Source organism: Ursus americanus, chromosome 9 (genome assembly GCF_024610735.1).
Source record: "Ursus americanus isolate L20-20 chromosome 9, mUrsAme1.1.p, whole genome shotgun sequence".
Taxonomy (NCBI): domain Eukaryota; kingdom Metazoa; phylum Chordata; class Mammalia; order Carnivora; family Ursidae; genus Ursus; species Ursus americanus.
In genome coordinates, this window is record NC_142135.1 from 46,155,421 (window position 1) to 46,178,695 (window position 23,275).

General features: G+C 33.0%; 1 protein-coding gene across 2 annotated transcripts in view; it reads right to left on the reverse strand.

The window, feature by feature from the left end:
- Nucleotides 1-23,275, reverse strand: part of CNBD1 (cyclic nucleotide binding domain containing 1) — a 445,210-nt gene that overhangs the window by 4,496 nt on the left and 417,439 nt on the right. For both annotated transcript variants that reach the window (XM_087864416.1, XM_087864415.1), the window contains exon 13: nucleotides 10,553-10,612. In XM_087864416.1, coding sequence (XP_087720542.1) covers nucleotides 10,553-10,612 — 60 coding nt within the window. The remainder of the gene's footprint in view (nucleotides 1-10,552; nucleotides 10,613-23,275) is intronic.

Consider the following 23,275-nt stretch of genomic DNA (forward strand, 5'->3'; position numbering starts at 1 on the left):
TCCCAAATCTTATGAAAACCAGCAGGTTTTTCTATTAAAAACCTAGTCATGTGAATCATGTAAGAAGATGTCATTGTTCTAAAACAATGCAGTGAGCAGTGAGGACAAAGATGCCAAGTTAAACACAAAGGATAAAATCTGTCTGCATATTCCCACACCCTTAAACACGTATTCCAGTGTGAACTGCCTGTCAGGTTTGGATGACAGAACTTGGCCCACCAGGCAATCATTCTCAGAAGAACTCAGTTCTCTCCAGAAACTGCATTTATATTTCCCAGATGATTATGTCTTTTATCAAAAGCAGCAGTTGAGAAATGGTCAAGCTTAGCACCAGAAAAGTAGTCCAGCTATGACAACTAGTTTCGCCTACAGATAAATATGGGAAAGTGTAAGAGAGCAAGGCAGTTGATGTGTTTGGATTCTCAAGAATAACATTAAGTTCATGTAAACAAATTTGGGGAAAAATCAGTGATCATCAGGAGACAAATGACTTTTTTCTTCAGAAAATTAGTTTATTTACAAACTTAGCTTATGTTTTTTATCTTCAAAATACGTGAGGCAAGTGTGTTAAGTGCATAGTACTCAGGACAAAATTAAAACAAAAATGTAAGCATAATTATTATGGCTATATATATGCCTGTATGCATGAGTCCATAAAAATACATGTAATCTTTTTTGAAGAGTTATTTATTTATTTGAGAGAGAGCAAGTGAGCAGAGGGCAAGGGCAGAGGGTGAAGGAGAGAAAATTCCAGGGAGACTCTGTACAGAGCATGGAATACATGGGGCTGGATCTCATGATCCAGAGATCACAACCTGAGCCGAAATCAAGAATCAGTCGCTCAACTGACTGGGCCACGGAGGTGCTCCACATATATTCTTTAATAGATGTTTGTGAGTCCCTCATACACCTTTCTTTGCAAAACAAGGTTTTGTTATGAAACTTGCTGGATTTAAAATATCTTCTGTCATTCTGTAGCTCGTCTTTTCATTTTGTTGATGGTTTCCTTTGCTATACAGAAACCTTTTACTTGAATATAGTCCCACTTGTTTATTTTGCTTTTGTTGACTTGGCTTTTGTTGTCAAATCCAAAAAATCATTGAGAAGATTGATGTCAAGAAGCTTACCCTCTATCCTTTCTTCTAGGAGTTTCATGATTTCTGGTCTTATGTTCAAGTCTTTATTCTGCGTTGATTTTTGTGTATGGTGTAAGACAGTGGTCCAGTTTCATTGTTTTTGCATGTGGCTGTCTAGTGTTCTAAACACCATTTATGGAAAAGCTTGTCCTTTCCTCGTTGTATTTTCTTGGTTCCTTTGTCATTAATTAATTGACCACGTATGTGCAGGCTTATTTCTGGGCTCTCTATTCTGTTCTATTGATCTATGTGTCTGTATTTATGCCAATAGCATACTGTTTTGATTACTATCACTTTGTAATACAGTATGAAATCAAGAAATGCAATGTCCCCAGCTTTGTTCTTCCTTCCAAAGATTGCTTTGGCTATTTGTGGTCTTTTATGGTTCCATATAAATTTTAAGATTGTTTGTTCTGTTTCTGTGAAAAATGCTATTGGAATTTTGATAAGGATTGCATTGAATCTATAGATTGCTTTGGGTAACATGGACATTTTAACAATATTAATTCTTCCAATATATGTGCGGGAATATCTTTCCATTTATTTGTATCTTCTGCAATTTTTCATCAATGTCTTATAGTTTTCAGTGTATAGATCTTTCATCTCCTTGATTAAATTTATTTCTAGGTATTTTATTCCTTTTGATGCAATTGTAAATGACATTGTTTTCTCAATATATTTTTTCTGATCATTCATTATTAGTGTATAAAAATACAACTGATTTTTATATATTGATTTTGTATCCTACAAATTTACTGAATTTGTTTATTACTTCTAACAGTTTTTTTGGTAGAGTCTTTAGGGTTTTCTGTATATATCATGTTATCTGAAACTAGAGGCAGTTTTATCTTTTGTTTCCAATTTAGATGCCTTTTATTTCTTTGCAAATAGTATATCTGATAGGGAGTTAATATCCAAAATTATAAAGAACAACTAAATAGCACAAAAACAATCTGACTAAACAATGAGCAGGGGACCTGAATAGACATTTTTCCAAGAAGACCTACAAATGACCAACAGCTATATGAAAAGATGCTCAACATCACTAATTATTATGAATGCAAATCAAAACTTCAATGAGATATCACCACACAGCTGTTAGAATGGTTATCATCAAAAAGACAAGGGTTAACAAATTCTGGCAAGGATGTAGAGAAAATGGAACATTTGGATGTTCTTGGATGAATTGGTTCAGCCACTCTAGAAAACAATACAGAGGTTCCTCATAAAATTAAAAACAGAAATACCACATGATTGGCAATCCCACTTCTGGGTAAATATCCAAAGGGAATGAAAACAAGGATATATGCACTCCTATGTTCATGTCTGTATTATTCATGATAGCCAGGATGTGGAAACAACTTAAACATTCACCAACAGATAGATTCATAAAGAAGATGTGGGTATGTATATATAATGGAATATCATTCAGCCATGAGAGAGAAGGAAATTCTGCCATTTGTGACAACATGGATGGATCTTGAAGGCATTAAGCAAGGTGAGATAAGTCAGACAGAGAAAGACAAATCCTGTATGATATTACTTATATGTGAAATCTAAAAAAGAAAAAATCAAACTAATAGAAACAGACAGTAGAAAAGTGGTTACCTGGGGGTTGGGTGAAAGAGGGATAGTTTGTTGAAAGGGTATAAACTTTTAGCTATAAGATGAATAATTTCTGAGGATGAATGTACAGCATGGTAACTATAGTTGAAACACTGTATTGTAGAATTGAAATTATACAAAAATTCTGAAAGAATAGAACTTAAATGTTCTCTCTCACACACACAGGAAGATAAATATGTGAAGGGATAGATGTATTAATTAACTAGATGGGGGGGTTCTTTTCCAACGTAAACATCAAATCACCATGACATACACTTTAAATATCTTAAATATGCTGTGTCAATTATACCTCAGTAAAGTTGACACAAAAATATTTTCAGAAATTTAAAGACTACCTAGCAGACTTTGTCTCCTGCTGTAATTACCAGTATAAACACAATCCTGACCTTTATAAAACAGTACCTACAAACCTTGCAACTTTTATTGGTTACATGGGTATCTCAATACACCATGAGGATGAGATGAGAAAGTCCTTTTGTTGTTGATGTGAATACTATGTTGGTGCTATTTTGTGGACCTACTTGTCTCTTCAGGTACCTGAGAAATTATTGTGTGTCTCTTTGCTTGAAGCCATACTTCTTGAATTCTAAACCGCAAGTTGTGCCTAACAGGAGAATCCATTTGTGGCCTGGCTTACCCTTCCCCATGCAGAATCCTGAATATATATACATGTGTATATTATACTATATATATACATGTACATATTACATACAATATATATAATATCATTAGTCAATTTGTCCTTCCTACTTTTTGTTTAGCTTGGATTTCTAAATAAAAAAAAAAATCAAGCAAACAAGAAATGCCAAAATATTGTCTTCATACATGGACTTTAAATCTTTTTTTTTTTCACTAGGGCTTGATAACCTGGCTTCTCTCTCTAAGACTTGTGATAATGACATGCTCTCCATTTTATATGAAGTACCTCTCTAACTATAACTGATTTGCTGTTCTGCCCTGCTGTCCTGAATCTCATCCCTGAATTTTCATTCTCCTACCACTGATAAATGGACACTAGGCCTTTGAATATAATATTTGGAATTGGCCTATGTACAATTTAGACAGACGCTATATCAGCTGCTGTTTTAAACAACTTTTGAATTATAATTGGTCTGAAGAAATATGTATATCTTTATATTAAGAGTCATGGATATTGCCTGAGGTTTTACATTAAAGACAGAATTACAAAACTGTATAATACAAGATAAGACATTACAATGTATATTGCAATTTAATTTAACATTAAATCTTATTTCACTTTTTTCCATAGAAAAGAGAAAAAATAAGGAATTACAACTGCTTTCTTTAGAATACTCTGAATTATGTTAACTACCGCACAAATTTCATATCATGTACTGAAATCTAAAACAAGTTGTCAGCTTTGAAAGCAAAGGGTAGCAACTTCCACATTTAAGAAGCGTTGCAAAATAACAAAGGAATAATTAAAACTAGAAAGGTATTTCATATATAGTTAGCCCTTGATAAGTAAATCTTAAAGTATTTGAATTGAAAAGATTTTTTTTTTTTTTTCTCCAGTGCAGGGCTCATCACAACCCTGAGATCGAGACCTGAGCCAATATCAAGAGTCAGTCGTTTAACTGACTGTGCCACCCAGGCACTCCAGAACTGAAAGATGTTTTAATATGATAAAAAAATAGATGAATCTGAGATCTATGATTATTTTTCTACAGGTAGAACTCATATGGTTAATTGTCCCTACAAAAAATTTACTGAGCCTGATATATATGTATACTCATACAGACAAATTAAAAAAGAAATAAGGATGATCAAAAGTGCTAAACAGAAGGGCATCAAAAATCACAAATTATCTCAATGTAACTATAAAACAGGATTTTGGCTTAGTCTTACGCAAGATAGTAAAGCAAATTCAAAAAAGTTAAAGGAAAAACCATTAAATTAACCTATCTTATCTCGCATACCAATCTTTTTTTTCCTCTACAGCATCCTTTAGAAAACTTTTCACAAAATTATATGTATACTTACTTCTGTCTTTGTTTCTGTAATTTTTGTATCTGCAATTAAAGGTCCAGAAGGTCCATAAAAGCAGGGATGATTTCATTTATGTTTACCCCTGATTACTTGCCAGTCACAGAGTAGTGCTCAATAAATATTAGCAAATTATATGAATTTTTTCTTCTTTTTACATTTCAGGAGATAATTAGTCATTTGAATTATCCATATATTCATTCATTTTCATCATTTAACTAATGCTTACTAAAGGTCTCTCTATGTGTCATGTCTGTGTTTAGTTCTGGACATATATCTGTAAACAAGAGACCTTACCTTCAAGGAGCTTAAAATCTAGATGAGATAAACAGAAGGAGAATTTCAAATAATGAGACAATGTTTTCAAAGAGAAATGAGAGTGAGAGGGATGAAAAAAAAAAAAAAACCTGAAGTCTCCACTTAAAAGCTATAGATACATGTTACAGATTAATAATTAATATTTCTTGGCATATTAATCCCAATGGGAAGAATAAGCAAATATGAATTTTAGGACAAAAAGATCAACCAACCAATAGTTGGTATAATGAAAAAAAGATTTTCACTTCTCAATAATATATTCCATTTCATGAAGACTAGCCTGGAGCATCAGGTCAATTAATATAATAAACTTGGTACATAGAGACTTAGGCATAAGAAGTGAAATTTAATTTAGTGGTCTTGTGTTAATCATTGAGGGTCCAGGAGAGAGCAACAAAACAATCTTAAAAAAGGAAAAGAGAATTTATGAGGGGAACTGAGGGGAACTGAGGGAACTAATCAAATATAGCCTAGAGAAGAGATGACTAAGTGGTATTTAATTTCACTTGAAGGGATATAGTAGAGGCACAATATTAGGGCCAAAGAACTGGTATAATGTTGATTTAAACATGTGTCAATAATAAAAAATAGGGGCATCTGGGTAGCTCAGTCTGTTAAACAGCTGCTTTTGGCTCAGGTCATGATCCCAGAGTCCTGGGATCAATCCCCGCATCAGGCTCCCTGCTCAGCGAAGAGCCTGCTTCTCCCTCTTCCTGCCGCTCTGCCTACTTGTGCTCTCTCTCTGTCAAATAAGTAAATAAACTCTTAAAATAATAATAATAATAATAATAATAATAATAATAAATATATGCAGCTAGTGCATTTGGACATTTATATTTACTTTTTTTTTTTTTTCTGCCCCATGGAATTATATGTTTCCAGCTCTGGACTCAAGGACAAGAAATAACTTATATTGGCTACAACCTAAGTGAGTAAGAATTTTTTTTTTTAATTTTAGAGGAGTTATTATTTTTTTTTTTTTAGCTGTGCTTTTTGAGCACAATTTGGAGATATGCAGTATATTGTGTCAGTTTTGTTCTTGAAAGTAATAAGCAGTTAATATTCTTAGATTAATTCAAGACGCTGAGGTATAAAGACTAAAATAAACCTTAAAAACTAACAAATACCATTAATCTTTTAATATGTCCATTAAAATCAATCTCTGACCATTGGACTCCTTTTGCGAACTTCATACAACCATTTAACCCATGAAAATTATAATTATAGACCAGAGCTGAGTCCATAATTTGGATTTTTATTTAATCTATTGAGTATAAACATTAAAAATATCTAAATACAGTTTGAAAATTAATATGGAGTTATGACTTCAGATATTTTGAAAGGTGATTTCATTTAAATTTTTTGTAGTATTTCTATTTGCTTCAGTTATTTTTTATGTTAAAATGGATTTCTACTCTAACAATTCCACTCTGATTCATAACTTTTTAAATTATTTTATTCCACATGTTAACTAACTGGAATTTAAGTAAAAACTTGAAACTACAAAAAATAGAAATAAAAAATAAAATTATTTTATTCCAAATGATTAAACTAAAAAACCAAAACCAAAAAAAAAATCCCTATCCTGAGAATAAATTTGAATGAAATATATAGATTACTATTATTATAATACCAGCTTTTAGTTAAAACTAATAAAGGGATTAAAATATCTTAGGGTATGAAAGTAAAATCTGATAAAAGCATTAGAAAGGCATTTATTTATCATACTACTCTCTCCAGTTCTACATTTCAGTTAACATTAAGTATTTATTAAGTTTCTCTATGTGTTCAACACTATTCTGTTTTGTATGGTATCTATTTGCAAGTACCTTGAAATGAATCTTTTTTTTTTTTTTGGCTGTTGTTAGTTAATACTGAAAAATGATTATTTCCCCTCAAATTTTTACTTCTTACTTAATCTTGCATTATAGTGTTCAGGGGCTATCTCATCCCTCCTGATTCTAGCCCTCCAACCAGTTTTGGTGAATGGCTCCCTATTTCCTCATCACTTCTATTATTCTCTGTACGTTTTAAAATTAAAAGCCATATTTTTTTCTGGGCCTAGTTGTTAAATCAGGTTTGTGTAAATGCATAATCTCACAGACAGCAAGAACCACTTGTGTTCTGGGGCCAGTCCCCAGAGAGCCAATTGTGTGCATCTCTCCTAACTGTACGTATAGTGACATCCCATTGGGGGCTTGAACTTGGCGATGATGGGGATATTTACACCATGAAAATTGGCAAATGCTACAAGTCAAATGTTTTTGGTTTGGTTGGTTTTGTTTGGGGGAGGCAAGTAGTTTCTTAAACCTTGATTAACATATCACTGTGTGCAACAATATATTTTTCCATACTCTTCCCAATTGGTTTTTAGTTCCAGTTTTTATGAATCAATCGGAAAATATCTATAGAGCACCCATACTGCTTAAGGCTGCTAGGCTAGAAAGCATGAACATGAAGCTCACAATTTCTTCTTGTTAGTGTATATATAATGCCTATAGACTATGAAATCTGATGTGTTCACACTTGTGAAATTAAAAAAAAATGCTTAGGTATTTCAATATTCTTTGATATATAAATTACAGGAAGAAAGGAAATCAAGGTTGAGTTCCACAACTCCTTGGCTTTAGAACAGACATCCTGATAGGAACAATAATCAAATGATAGGTAATGGCATTTTTAACAAGAATTCCTGTGGCAGATACATTTGCATGGTTGGCAAATAATCTAGATTTTAGGACTTGGGACAAGAGTAACAAACATCAGGTACAACTCTGTGGATTGCTCTGTGGATAAATTGTTCCTGCAATAACTTTAATAAAATCTGAGAGTCTTATACATCCAGCTAGAAGTTCACGAATCATTTTCTAAATATGTTGTCATGGGGTGCCTGGGTGGCTCAGTCGTTAAGCATCTGCCTTCAGCTCAGGGCGTGATCCCGGAGGCCTGGGATCGAGCCCCGCATTGGGCTTCTCTGCTGGGAGCCTGCTTCTTCCTCTACCATTCCCCCTGCTTGTGTTCCCTCTCTCGCTGGCTGTCTCTCTCTCTCTGTCAAATAAATAAATAAAATCTTAAAAAAAAAAAAATAAATATGTTGTCAAATTGTGTCTGACAGCAGGGAATCATTAAAGAAACAATAGCTTGAATGAAGGTCCTTGAGCTCCCAGATTTTCCAGGGATTCCTCCATCATAGGTTTGGGAAGACATTAAAAAGTTATGGCATCTTTATTCTGGGCTATTTTAGCAGTAAAAGCATCTCTGGTAGTAGGTTTATCATTCATTCATTCTTTATAATTATTGAGTTCTCATCCAGTAATAGGCACTATGCTTATCATTATCTCACCCTTTGTTACTACAGTCTAGTAGTGAAACTGACAATAATCAGTTACAAATCAGTAAAGCTGAAGATGTTTCAGACAATACAGAGAATGGCCTTTGAGGGAATTGAAAGAAACTCACTAGGGTAGGAGATTTTGGAAGGGGCAAAGTTCTTTAAAAAATCCCATGCAAATTTTTAAAAACAGATTTGGATTTCTTTTCTTTTCTTTCTTTCTTTTTTTTTTTTTAAGATTTTATTTATTTGTCAGAGAGAGAGCACAGCAGGGGGAGCTTCAGGCAGAGGCAGAGGGAGAAGCAGGCGCCTCACTGAGCAAGGAGCCCAACACAGAATTAGATTCCAGAACCCTGGGATCATGACCTGAGCTGAAGGCAGGCGTTTAACTGACTGGGCCACCCAGGCGTCCCCAGATTTGGATTTCTTAAGGGAATAATGGGAAAGTATTAAATATTTATTTATTTATTTTTGTGTATAGGATTAAAGAAATAATCAGGTTTTATTCTAGAAAAAAACCCTGAACTTAGAAGGAAAAATACCTAATCTTTAGTAAATTATATATTTGGAGCAATTCAAATCCTGGTGGGAGCTAAGTCAGTGCTCACAGACTGACAAGAATACAACAAAACTCATAAGAACTAGCTTATCAAGAACACAGGAATTTTTCAAGGCAAGAGCAAACTGTCACTCTGCCAAAGCCTTCATCATTGCAGATGGCTATGGGAAGTAGTGTTTTGATATGGGAATTCTCCCACTCTTTGCTTCACTGTTCTTCTCTTAATAGAAATAAATATTTGGAAAGTTCTTCTGACATACTTGTTCTTACTAAATGGGTCAGTGTTCCCACCCTACCCTACATTTGTACAACATGAAGGAGAAATACTTATTGGCCTTAAAGTCATGTAGTAATTGTGCAATGCTTACCTATGGTGTCCTACATCTAGAGCCCAAGATTGAGCTGTTTGAAGACTTTTACCCTTTTTTCTATTTATTTATTTCCATAAATAAAGAGATTAAATTACAGGGGATGGGGTAACTGGGTGATGGGCATCTGAAACTAATGACACACTATATGTTAACTAATTGAATTTAAGTAAAATAAGTTTAAAAAAAGAGGTTAAATTATATAGCATTGGAGTTTTTTTTTTTAAATAAAATGCCCTATTTAAAATTTCTGCCTGTTATTTTTACTTTCTATTAATTATGTGGTGTCTCATACCAGATTAATCTATCATCTTAGCCAGAAAAATAAAGAAAGGTTGCTACCTTAAAAGGTGATGCATTGTCTTATTTCCTTATGCTGTGTTTTAAAATTTTCTTCATATATTGGAGACTATGTGTCTTAGCTGTCCTACAGTCTCCAGAGTTTTTCCTTTTTTGTTTCTAAATTCACTTAAAGAGATACACAAATGAGGTATTTGAAGGGTTTCACCCACTGTTGGATAAGTGATGGTGGGGATACTGGTAATGATGATGGTGATAATAATGATAATGATTCTGGGAGTCAAATTTTCAAGTGCCAAAAAGTTAGATTAATTCCATAGCAGTGTGAAAATCACCACAGTCACTAATTTTTCCTTTGGCATAGATATTATAAAATGAAGATAGTTTTATCTTCACTTGACAACTTCATGCTATAGTCTCACAGAAAGAACCATAAAATTAAAAATAACTCATTGCTTCTGGAATTGGGCAAACCCAAGTTGTATTACTGGCAGTATATACTAGCTATCTGTGTCATTTGAACAAGTTCCTTATCTCCATAGTCCTTAGGTTCCTTTGCCATAAAATAAGAAAAACAATAACTGTAGTTAAAGAGGTTAAATGGTACAGCATATATAAATTGCTTAGCACAGAGTAGGTACTTAATGCATATTCTTCTCTTTAAATTTGGGAAAAAAATGGAATTACTACAGATTTATTTTACATGTTTCTTACAAGACAGTACTAAGCTATAAAGAATTAAGCAATTTTTTTCATTAGAACTGTTTTCCTCAACATCAATTTATTATAATTATTTTCCCTAATATTCCTCCTCTTTGAAAAAGTTATCACTAATTTAATATAGGTTACCATAAGGAAAGAATGATCAGTTACTTTATAAATTTTGTTGTAATATATAGTACTGTACCTTGAAATTTTTCCATTCCTTTTTTTGTTCCCTTTGCAAATATTCATTTATGACATCCTCCTACAAGAAAATAAGATTTGATTGATTAAATGAGCCAATACTTTTTCCAGTTATTTCGTATTCTGTACTGTGATTCAAACTACTAGATTTAAAATCAAAGCAAACCTTGAACATGTATAACTGTGGGCAGCTAGAAAACAATGGCTGAGATGTTGAATAGGAACATGACAAAAAGAGATGCAATAACTTGAGCCAAGCATCAGATATGAAGACAAAGTCAGATCTTCAAGACAAACAGGGTTTTGAAATAAAGTTCTATTGGTAGCTTATAATGGGTAATTATCAAATAACTTAATTATATTTATATAAAGTCACACACATACACACACAGTCTTTCCAGGTATTCTTGTATCTTCATAACACTTCCATTTTATAAAATAGAAAACAGCTAAGAAACAGAGGGATGAACCACATTTTTAAAATAAAGTCTTGCTCAACATGATCTCTGGGTTACTATGTCACACTGAAATTATTCCATTTCTTCTGTGTATATCATCATTTTTGTTTTTATTGCTTTTAAATTCAAATTATGAACACAGTGAGTGAATACAGGTCTACATTTATGTTGAATTTATAGAAAATGTACATAAAAATTAAAAATCAACATTTCTCTTACTAATTATCTCCCAGAAAGCTTCTAGTTCTCAAATGCAAAAGGATATTTTTACATTTTAGAAGGACATGATTGCTCATCGATTGTATTTTACATAACTTAGAAGGACACAAACACATGGATATAAAAACTGATTTCTTAAGCAGAAAAAAGAGAGTACCACTTAACATATGAGCTGTTCATATCAAAACCTGTAATAGTACCTTATGGTCTATGTATAGTCAAAAGAATCCAAGTGATAATAAATTTGGTTTCATACATTATATCATATAATAAAAGTATTAAATACATAATATGCAGCAACTTATTTTTCTTCAGGAATATGATCTTTCACATAAAATAGTAAGTTTCCAGTTGTTCAACATGATGGACAATACGTGCCACAGGTAATAAAATAATCAAATAAACAATGTAATAGAGAGTAAGTCACATAGAGTATTCATTTTCAGCAAACATATATGAATACAAACTACACTAAACATAATTCAAACCTTGGTAATTCACAGGCGCATAAGTATCTTTACTTTAGTATTCAGATAATATCAGTTTACAGTGATTCCTGGGTGATAAATGCTATATAAAACTACTTTTGTTTTTATTTGGAGATTTGTGATAGTTTGGCAATGACTTTTGGAATCATACTTGTAATGACTCCCAGTGTAAAGCAAACCTTAGGATTAAATGTAGTGGCTATGGCTTTCCTGACATTATTATTCCTCATACAAGGATAATCTGCTGCATAACTTCACACTGTAGAATAACTAATGACCCCATTCTCTTTTTGGCAGCCCAAATGAGACATCTTTCAATGAAAACAAAAAACAGATGTTCAACATTAGCAGATGTCCAGGGTGACACACTAAACATATGCAGGGAGTGGAAATCCTAGATCCTCTCATATGTGTAAGAAATGCTGACCAGTGCATGTTAGATTTCCTGGTAGCATCATCTGGTTTTGTAAGAGTAGAATTTTGTTCATGTATTAGATTATGATACCCTCCACATTCCAATCTCTATTCTGCTGCCAAAATTATTTTTCTTTTGAAAATAATATTAATGATCCATTAGATTTTTAAGCTATAATTAGTTTTATTACTTTCATACTCTTTCTACATAAAATAATAAAATAAAAGACTATAACACACAAAGATGATTTATTTGCACTAGTCAAATAAATTCTTAGTCTTTTTTTGCCCCAAATCCATGTGGCTTTCCCTATTATTCATTTTTAGCCCACTCAAATATATTCTCAGTGTCTTCTCAGTGAACCTGTCCCCTTACCTGTGAAGGTCCTTCTCATCCTGTTCAGGCTGCAATACCAGTGTTTGGTTCTCTCCTTACCCTGCTAAACTGCAAAATATTTGCAGAACTTCTGGACCCTTCTGACAGGTCCTATACTCCATCCTCTTGTGCTCTCATGCCCTCCGTGGGACAGTCCTCCCAAGCAGGCAACCTTCTCAAACTGCACAGGCTAGGACACTCAGCACTGAACCCTACCCTTCATCCTTACTCTAAGCATGCTCTGTGTCTACTGTCCTTCTATCTGGATGCCCTCATCAGCTGTCTCAGGCTCCAATATACCCTGCCATGCCACCCTACTAGGTAGATGCCACATTGTCCTGCATGGGCCTCCACACCCTGTCCTGGAGGGCACACTTCCTTGCTGGTGCTGCCCCACCCACCCATGGCTTCAGGACTAAAGTGTGCAGGAAGGGAAGGAAATGGAAAGAGGAAACACTCCTACATATATACTCTCTACATATATCCCTACATATATACTCATATATATACAAAATACATATGTGCATATATTTGTGTATGTGCATATGTATACATATATATATAATTGAGAATAAGCTAATTGTGAAAAAGTCAACTGACACTATTTACAACTGAGCTATTTGTTTCAGATCTTACATTTTGTCACAAATCCAATAATTCCGTTGTGAGTACATGCAAATAAATGTAATAGTTTAACTTGGAGAATCAACTTCTTTTACATATTTGTGGTGGTCCTAAGTTATTTAAATGACTTGACTATTAAATTGTTTCTTACAATTTGTTTCTAGTCATGAAAAAAAAATTTAAGATTTTATTTATTTATTTGACACAGAGAGAGAGAGCACAAACAAGGGAGCAGCAGGCAGAGGAAGAGGGAGGAGCAGGCTCCATGCTGAGGAAAGAGTCCAATGCAGGACTCAATCCCAGACCCTGGAATCATGACCTGAGATGAAGGCAGATGCTTAATCGATTGACCCACCCAGGCACCCCTGAAAATATTGTCTTATAAATATAAAATTAAACACATTTTCACAGATCCAAAGAAAAAGATAAATCCTGAATCACTAGCAAAGTTGAGATGTACTTATGAGTTAAGTAAATTGGTTGTTTCCCAACCCAAAGATAAAGAACGTTTTATCTCTCAACACTTGAAAAAAAGTACACTTTCCATCTTCTGAATCCTTTTGTAATTTAGAAGGCATTATTTCATATTTGGTCAACATATGAATCTACTCAACTAGGAACCCATTCTGGGTAATGCTTAATTATTTTTAATTTTCCCCTACATTTGGAATTAAATATAACATATGTATATACACAATACTACTAAAAATAAAGTATATGATGAATATATATTTAGAATATATATTATAGTATATATATATTTTTTAAAGATTTTATTTATTTATTCGACAGAGAGAGAGACAGCCAGCGAGAGAGGGAACACAAGCAGGGGGAGTGGGAGAGGAAGAAGTAGGCTCATAGCAGAAGAGCCTGATGTGGGGCTCGATCCCATAACGCCGGGATCACGCCCTGAGCCAAAGGCAGACGCTTAACCGCTGTGCCACCCAGGCGCCCCTATTATAGTATATTTAATGTAGTTTCATTGTTAGAAGTTTTAAATCTAGAATCCCAAATTTTTGTTTTTTCTACATTTCTTCATCTTTTTTAATCCTTCTTGTGTAATCTCTCTCTTCCCACTTTTCCTAAAATATCTTTCCCTCTCATCCTTTTTTCTAGCTTATTCATCAAGAAAATGTATAAAGCCTGATGTCACACTATTTGACACATGTGCAATTGGATTTAAATTTTAAAACTAAATCTTTTTGAAGGTTTAGTATAACATGAAAATCATTAACTATTATCCATCTAGCTTACACATAGTACCCACTAGTAGAATCATCAGCTGTGCTTACTACTGCCATCTGTCCAGACTACCCTGTCTTTGGTAACCACAGAGCACGTTGCCTCACTGATACAATGAAATGAGCTTTTGTGATTATTCTATTATTATTGTACCTTTATCGCCTATTGCAAATGCAATTTAGCCTGGGAAACGTCTAAGGTTGATAATCCATGGTTTTCTTGAATTCATCTGCTACTTTTAATTGTCATTTGATTGGTTCCTTGGCTTTTAATTAATTACTTAATTAAATAAACTCTGTGTATTTCCCATTATATGCCAATGAAGCCAAAAACTACACAGATGAATGACATTTTTGGTTGTTGTTCTTGAAGAATTCTCAGGTTATTTGAAGATAAATAACCCTTAAAATAATCAGGGGTGCCTGGGTGGCACAGTCAGTTAAGTGACCAACTCTTGGTTTTGGCTCAGGGTCCTGAGATCCAGCCCCACACTGGGGTCCCTGGTCATCACAGAGTCTGCCTAAGTTTCTCTCTCCTTTTCCCTCTGCCCCCCATCCCCTGCATGGTCTCTCTCTCTCTCAAAAACAAATAAATAAATCTTAAAAAAATAAAAATAAACAGAGCAAAGTTACACTGAAATAGGTATTTTATGTTTTCAGTGATAACACTGATGATGCTTTCCCATAAAGTTCAATAAAAACTATACCTTATCTGACTCCTATTATAAATGATAGGTTAACAGACACAACCAACAAACTACACTATTTATTTCTTGCTCCTGTCATATTCCAAAGAAGGTTGGTAGGGATGGGTAGTGGTACCGCTTTGCATAGACACTCAGGAACCCAAGCTCCATCTGTGGCTTCTCAATTCTAGAGGCCTCAGAGTCCTCCTCTAGACAAGGGAAGATGGAGAATGAAGGATCACGAGTGGGAGAATATGGAAATTACAAGGAAATCTGAAAAATGCAATCTAGCTGTGTGTTCAGGAAGAAAGTAAAAAGATTTTGGTGAGCAACCAGCTAGTTTCTGTCATAAAATTATTTTTAGGTCTTTGTCAACTTCAAGGATAGTTTACGGTTGATCATTTCACAAGATAGAAACAAAAATCATGGAAAAATGATAGAGAAATTCTAATCAATATTGAGATTTTTAACATGACAAATATCTTTTTTTTTCTGGCAGTTGACATGTTGTAATAGATTTGTTCATATTTTGTTGTAAGGAGTTATTTTCACAAGGCAGTTCTATATAGTATGTTTTGATTCTTATTTAAATAACCCTTATGGACCCATCCAATTTTGGCGCTGTTAGAAATGGGAGACCTAGGAGATAATCTATAGGTGAAGATACTGAAGATTCTATAGGTAGGTAGCAAATATTAGCTAACTCATTTTACTCCAGCTCTCAAACCTAACACCCTTAAAAAAAATGCACTTTGAGTAGAAGAAAATACTTACTAACTATTACATATACACTTTTTAAAATTCACAGTAATTGTTTGGTAAAATTTAATCTTGGGGGGATTAGATTCTTATAATCTAAACATCCAACATATTAAAAAAGCATAAAAATAACAAAGTGTACTATTTTTGTAATTTTAGAAAGAAATTCATTTAGAGTATTGTTAATAAATGAGAGATTACTTAATAAAGTAAATCAAAATCTATTGTTCAGCAAAAGCAAAACAGCAACTAGCTTTCTGAAGAACTAATCTAACCTGAAACGCAGACAAAACTTTTGACTCTGGTATTTGTGTAAAACATTTAGGAAAAGATTATAGAATCTTTGAAACAGAACCTTAGACATATTTACATTAGCACCATGGTCCTGGAATTTCCTCTATAATTTTCTTGACACAAGGCATCCCAATCTTATCCTCAACACTTCCAGTGGATGGAGTCTTACTACTTCTCAGGTGAACACGAGCCATTGCTGAATATATAGGTCTTTATAAAAGGCTATCTTATACTGACTTAAAATAAAATCCCTTATGACTTTCAACCATTAATCTTTGTTCTGTTATCTGAGACAATAAATACGTTTATATGTTCTACATAAGATATTTTTAAATAAAGATCATGATGGATTTAATGCAATCAATCCATCTTCTTTTCTCTATTCTGAACATCTTTCTTTAGCCCAGTTCTTTATTATTTCCAATTAAATTGTTGGGTTCCCTTTCAGAATGCCTGTGGGTATTCCTAACCAGAAAAACACATTTGAGATGAGAAGCAACACACTTGGCATTTGCGATATCATTTTTAACATAAAAATATGCAGTAAAAATAACAGACTCCAATAATGAAATCCTTGAACTTCAAATTTCTCATACAATACAATAAAGTTATGTTCATACTCTGTTACTTGTATTTATTTTTTTGGAAAAATGATGGTATTATTATCTCAGGAAATTTGTCATGGTAACCTCAATTTCTCAGGAAAAAAATATGTGTGGTTCTAGAACAAAATAGTTATTAGGATTTGAATTATTGGAAGTTTCTTATGTGCAGTAAAATATTTTAAACTCATTTATGCAAAGGTATCCTTTTTTACAGTAAAATGGTCAAAGTAGTAAGAGATATAAATTTCTGAGTTGTCTTATTCAAGAACTTTGCTATTCTGAGAATTGCACCTACTTAACATTTGATAATGGGGGGCAGATTTGGAAAATATTCTTGTAGCTTCTGAAAAAAATTAGTCTTTATCAAGTAAATAGTTAAGATACTGTATAAGAAAGCTCAAGGAATCTGACAAAGATAATAATAACCTCATATACATAAATGTTAGCTGTATTAAAAACAAAACAAAACAAAAAACAAGAAACAAGAAACTTTTCCTACAGAAGGAACATTTGCTTGAGAGACCAGCCAGTTAATGCATATCTTAAGTGGCCTTTTTGAATGTTTCTTCATCAGAGTGCCTGACGTCAGTATAAGTCCTCAGAATAAAGTTAAATAATTCCGCGATTAGAATGGTGAATGATGAGCTTTATTTTGGGAGGCTAGTATAGGCTTTGGGTCAGAGAAACAGGGTAGCATTATCAGAGTTTTACACCATCCTGCTGCTATTAGGCTCACACATATACCTGCTGAAGGAATCAAGAGCCCAGCTACACATCAATGGTAAACTCAGTAATCTTCCCCTGCTGCCCACTATGTCCACATGGTCCAAAAAAGCTAAGGCTTCTTTAAGCATAATCTGCATTTCTTGGTTTTGTACAGAGTTCATACCTGGGTTGAAGATGAGAATTCCAACAAACTGATGTGGATGTCTACAAATATAGACATAAATTCAAAGAGCATAATAGATACATTTATACATAATAGAATGTTACATCACATTCCTGGAAATTAAAAACATAACTAGATATATTTTTTAAAACTTCCTGCATCAGATGAATAGTAAAACAGATAGACTTGATGATTCACTTTGGTAAGCTGTAAGATTAAACAGAGGTTTTATCTTAATACATTAAAAAGTACAAAGGAATTAAAGTGGAAAGAATGAATAAAGTTAGAAAAATGAAGAGCCAATATGGATTTCACATGTGCCAGAAGGGATAACAGAGATTAGAACCTTTTATAACATGAGAACTTTAGTGTTCAGATGCCACAACTACCTTTCTGAACTCATCTCTTCCCCTCATCCACTCCAGCCACTCTGGCCTTCTTTATATTCTTCGCACTTGTTTGGACCTTTGAATATGTCTGTTCCTTCTGTCTGGGACACACTTCCAAAAGATAAATGTTTGACTCATTCCTTCAGGTCTCTGCTCAAATGTCAGTATATCCATAAGGGTTTCTCTGTTTATGCTTTATAAAATTACCCCTCCAACCCAATCTGGGGCACCCCATCTTTCTCTAGCTCTGCTATATTTATCCCTACAGTGCTGATTACAGTCAAATAATTTATGTACACTTTTATTTTCAGTCTTTTTGTCAGAATGCAGGCACCTGCTCTGTTTTGTCACCTACTACGTCCCCTGTACTCAGAGTACTGTCTCAAACATAGTAGACACTTAATAAATACTTGTTGAATGACTGAATGAATGAAAAAATGAATAAATGGTAGACAACAAAGAAATTTTCTTAAGTTTCTGAAAGTTATAAATTCAAAACAAAAAGCACAACTTTCATTGGCAAGAGCACATGTTCAGAAATTAATGACCTCAAGAACAAAGGAGAGTCAAGACAGAAACTTAAGAAAAAAGCATAACACAGGGAAAAAACCATAACACAGTTGATTTCAGATCGTTTATCTGCAAAAACGAACAATGAAACAATAAAATAATCTTGAAACTGTGGTTATTTACTCAACTAAACTAGCATTCAAATGTGAGTTGATAATAACATTTTGGTACAAGAAAACATGGAAAAAGATTTTAAAAAAATCAAACTGGGGAAAAGGCATCTTGTAAAGACTTAAGAGAGAGGAAATTTAAACTTAAAAATAAATATTATCATTGGAAATGTGACTTTGAAACACTTAAATTAGGAAATTATAGATAACTAAATAGTGGCAGGATATCAGAAATTACTAACATTTGTGTATTAACTTTCCAGATGAATTAAAAAGAACATTAGGTGAAATGGAAGGTAAAACAGCATATTAACATATTTTATTCAGGTCGTATCTGTTTATATTTCCAAATTCATTTTGAATTGGAAAATGGAAGCGTGTATCTGGATCATTGAGTAATATGTTTACTGTGATTTTCATATATGGATTTCTAGTAGAGATGTTTTATTTTGTGTTAGAAGGAAGAAATATTAGGGGACAAGAAGGACCTTAATTTTTATTTCATTTATCTTCTGTATATTTCATCCTAGAAACATGAATCAAGATTTCGAAAAAGTATCTGGTGTCTGGTCAAGAATACTAAAGACAATATATAAAGAACACATTTCAACCCCAAATTATTTCAAACCCAATTCTTTCATAATAAAATACTCTCTAAGGAAAGGGACTAAATGGTTGTTGAAACACATTCAGTCAAATTTGCTATTTATTTTCTTTACTAAAACAAATACATACATGGATCATATTGTAAAGGGTTTGAAAGTACAAAAGTATCTGAAATAAAAATAAAAATTCTTATCTTCTCACTTCTTCCAGCCACACTTCCCACCTTACAGATAACCACTGACAGACATTAACAATGATAAGTTCTAGGAACATGCAAGTTGGAATTTCGATAGTAAGAACATAGGTCTGCAAAGATATCCTGTCAAATAAATTACTCATGAAAGTACCAAAAGGATTTTGAGAAAGAATATTGTGATTTTCCTATTTCAAGACAGGAAATTAAGCCAACTCAATGCTAATTCTTATGGGAACATGCATAATCAGAACACAGGCCTTCTTATTTTTTGCAATACAGAACTGAAACATAAATGAATTACTTGAGCTAGGGCTCTCAGTTCACATGCAATAATTTTCTGGTTTATACTTTGACGATTCTAAATAAAACATCAATTAACTTTTTAAATATAAAAATGGCATTCTAACATTTATAAAATCAGTCTCTATTTATAAAATATAACAGTTGTACCAGGTGGACTCTTTGTTCAGCTTATGCTAACATTTTAACAGAGGTTAAGGTAGAAACAGGAAGACACTGCTTCTGCACTTAAGCAGCTTATGTTTTAGTAGAAGGGAGAGGTAATTTTAAATGACTGATAAATGAAATTAAATAACATGCAAGGTCCAGAAGCAAAATGGAACAAGGAAGGGAGACAGGAACCTTCCCAGCAGGTGTGCAGCATTCAGAGAGGCTTCAGAGGGGAGGCTTCCCACGGAGAGGATTTGAAAAATGAACTTACTTACTAGGTTTGTAAGAGAAAAATACAACATAGGCAAAAGCACAGAGGTGTGAAATAAGATGGTGCATTTAAGAAATTTAAAGCAATTTGGCATTGGCGGAGCATAAAGTAAAGAAGAGTAAATGTCAGGAGAGGACCCTGGAGAAGTTGTCAGGAGCTGAATCATGGATGGACTTGTATTAGCTAAGTCACTTGGACTCTAACCTATAAGACATGCATATGAATGAAAGTTTTAGAATTGGGGAACGGTTAGAGGTTGTATAATCCAAATGTACCTAAGACTTTCTAAATCATCTATTACCATTGAGTGCATGTGATCTGTGAGCAATATTACACAAAATTCCTGAGCGTCTATGTTCATCTGTCATTGCTGGAAAGGTCCTGATAGCAAATTTGACAAAAGAGTCTGGATTATGTATTGTCAAATAAGGAAATTCTGGGCTTAGAGGGAAGGTCATTAATTTTAGAAACATATCAGATTTGTTAAATCACATTGAAAATCATTAGCAAAATGTGATTTGGCCTGGATTCAATAATAGATTTCACTTGTTTCAGTCTTGATGGTAAACTATGGAAATATTAACTCACTGCATATTTTTGTTTTCAATCAATCATTTAAAGATGCTATACGCAAATAATGATTCATGGAACATTGCGTCAAAAACTGGGGATGTACTGTATAGTGACTAATATAACAAAATAAAAATTATTTTAAAAAATAAAGATGTTCATTTATCTGCCTTAAAGAGTTGAGTGCTGTTGTGGAATGTCTCAAATAAAAAAGTATTGCTCTTAGTTTAAAAATGTATAAGCTTGTTGGGGATGCAGGGTGTAAACATTTTAAATACTAAATAATGCAAGAGATAAATAAAAGAAGGTATCACTAGGTAAGTGTCAGCTTTATTGCTAAATGAATTTCTTTACTGCTAAAGAAATAAGCACTATTCACTTGTGACTTCCTTAGAAATTATTGTTTTCTTCAATTCTAAGATTTATCATCGGTTTTATCAAATGGATCTGGTCTAGATAAATATATTAGTCAATTACCAAAAATATGTCCATTATTACAATATTGGATCTAGGATGCTAGATCACCATAACGCACATGAATGGAATACCACAAGATGATAAGCAGGAGAGTACATGATCCATAAAAATGGATAAAATTGAATACCTTAGTTCAAGTAGTAGAAGTCATTGCAAATATGAGGTGACACAGAATAAAATAAATAGGTAAAGTGGTAATTTGTACATGAGTCAAACCCCTTTCAACAGAGAAGTGAAATTGCAATTTAACATTCAGTGAGTTTCCAAGGCAGTGCCAGAACCCTGCTAGCTTTTAAAGCGAGTGAAAACAGAATAATATTAACCTTACATAATTTGAATGTGTGATGGACTATCTTGAATGCATCATGCCCCAAGGTACCATTTGTTACCAAGGATCTGCCAAAGACCACTAAATTTCAAATTCAATAAATTCAGGACTAAGTTGAAAAGCCAGTGATGCCTAAATTATCAAGACTATTTTGTCAAACTTTAATAAAAGATGAGACATTGAATGTCTTGGTAGTCAATAGTCATCAGAGCAATGATGGATTATTGGCATGCACACTATTTCACACTTAACTGAGTTGATGTGAATGTTTTCTTTTTACTGACTTCATTTTAAATGGTATAGGAATTAAGTTCCAGATTTATTTTGGTTATCCACAGAATTTCTATGAACGGTATTTATAAGCAAAAGACTTCCAAAGATGGTAGTAGAGACTTTAAGACTATCCTGAAACCATTAAATAAAATTTGATAAAAATAAACATTTAAACATATTTGACTGTACTATCATATAAGCAGTAAAGAAAAAAGCTAAAAGGAAGTCAAATTTGTCAATTGCACACTGGTTAACATTTTTAAAAGAATTCATAAAGATATATATCCAATACCTAGATTAAATAAAACAGAATTGTGCCATACTTAAATAAAAGTGTGGATCAATAGTGCTTTGCCTACAGTTTCTAGAATATGAAAATAAATATGAAAGATGTCATTTCTGGAATAGATTCCTGAAGATACAGTATATAGAATGGGTAGGAGCATGGGCACTAGAGCCAGATAGCCTGGATTCAATTTCCAGTCATGAGCTTTATGAACCAAATGACCTTGGGAAATTTATCCAACTCCTTTGTACCTCAATGTCCATATCTCAAAAACAGAGATGATAATGCAGCTACCTCATAGAATTGTAAGGATTTAAGTCATTAAATATAAAGCATAGAGCAAATGCTTTGTATTAACTATTAACTACACAACTATAGCAATTTAAAATCAAAGAGAATTGAAAATCAAAAAGATATCTCTAGTATCTTTTGGAAAAGGAAGCTCAGCTGAGTGTTATTTTTTTTCTTTCTTAAAATGAGTGAAGCAGTATCTTACAGGAGTATTTTGATATTATTCATTTCTACCATTAAAGATGAGACACATGTATGATTTATCTCTTTAGAAAAAAAAGTTAATGCTTGTGATAGCCACAGGTTATCTAGTTTTATCATTCTTAGACCTGTAGGGAAATTAATTGTAATAATTAACTCCATGTTTAGCTATTTTTAAGATGTCTAGTTATAACAAAACGTGGTTTAAGATGAAAATTAAATGAATTAGAAAACTCAAGGTTTGCTTTATATTAATGGGTAGAACTATAACAGAATTATACATTGAACACATCATGTTGGTTCTTCTGTTAATGTTAAATTTCATTATTTTTCAGATTGGTATACATTATTACTCACAAATATCACAGGGACCCTAGTATGTATTTGTCCGTGTTGAAATGTTAAGCATTATTTTTAATCTTGAAGTGTAAAAGCGTAAACCTTTTGGAAAGTATTATATATCTATATCTACATTTATATCTATGTCTATAAAATATAATTTTTCCCTTTCTTAGTCTATTTTTTTCAATACTTTATTGTCTAGTATATAACTATTTAACCTGAGTTCCTCCATCCACCCACCTTCAGCATTTTCAGAAATTAATACATCCTCTGTTGGGGGCTGCATAGGAAAAGAAAACAGGAAAAACTCC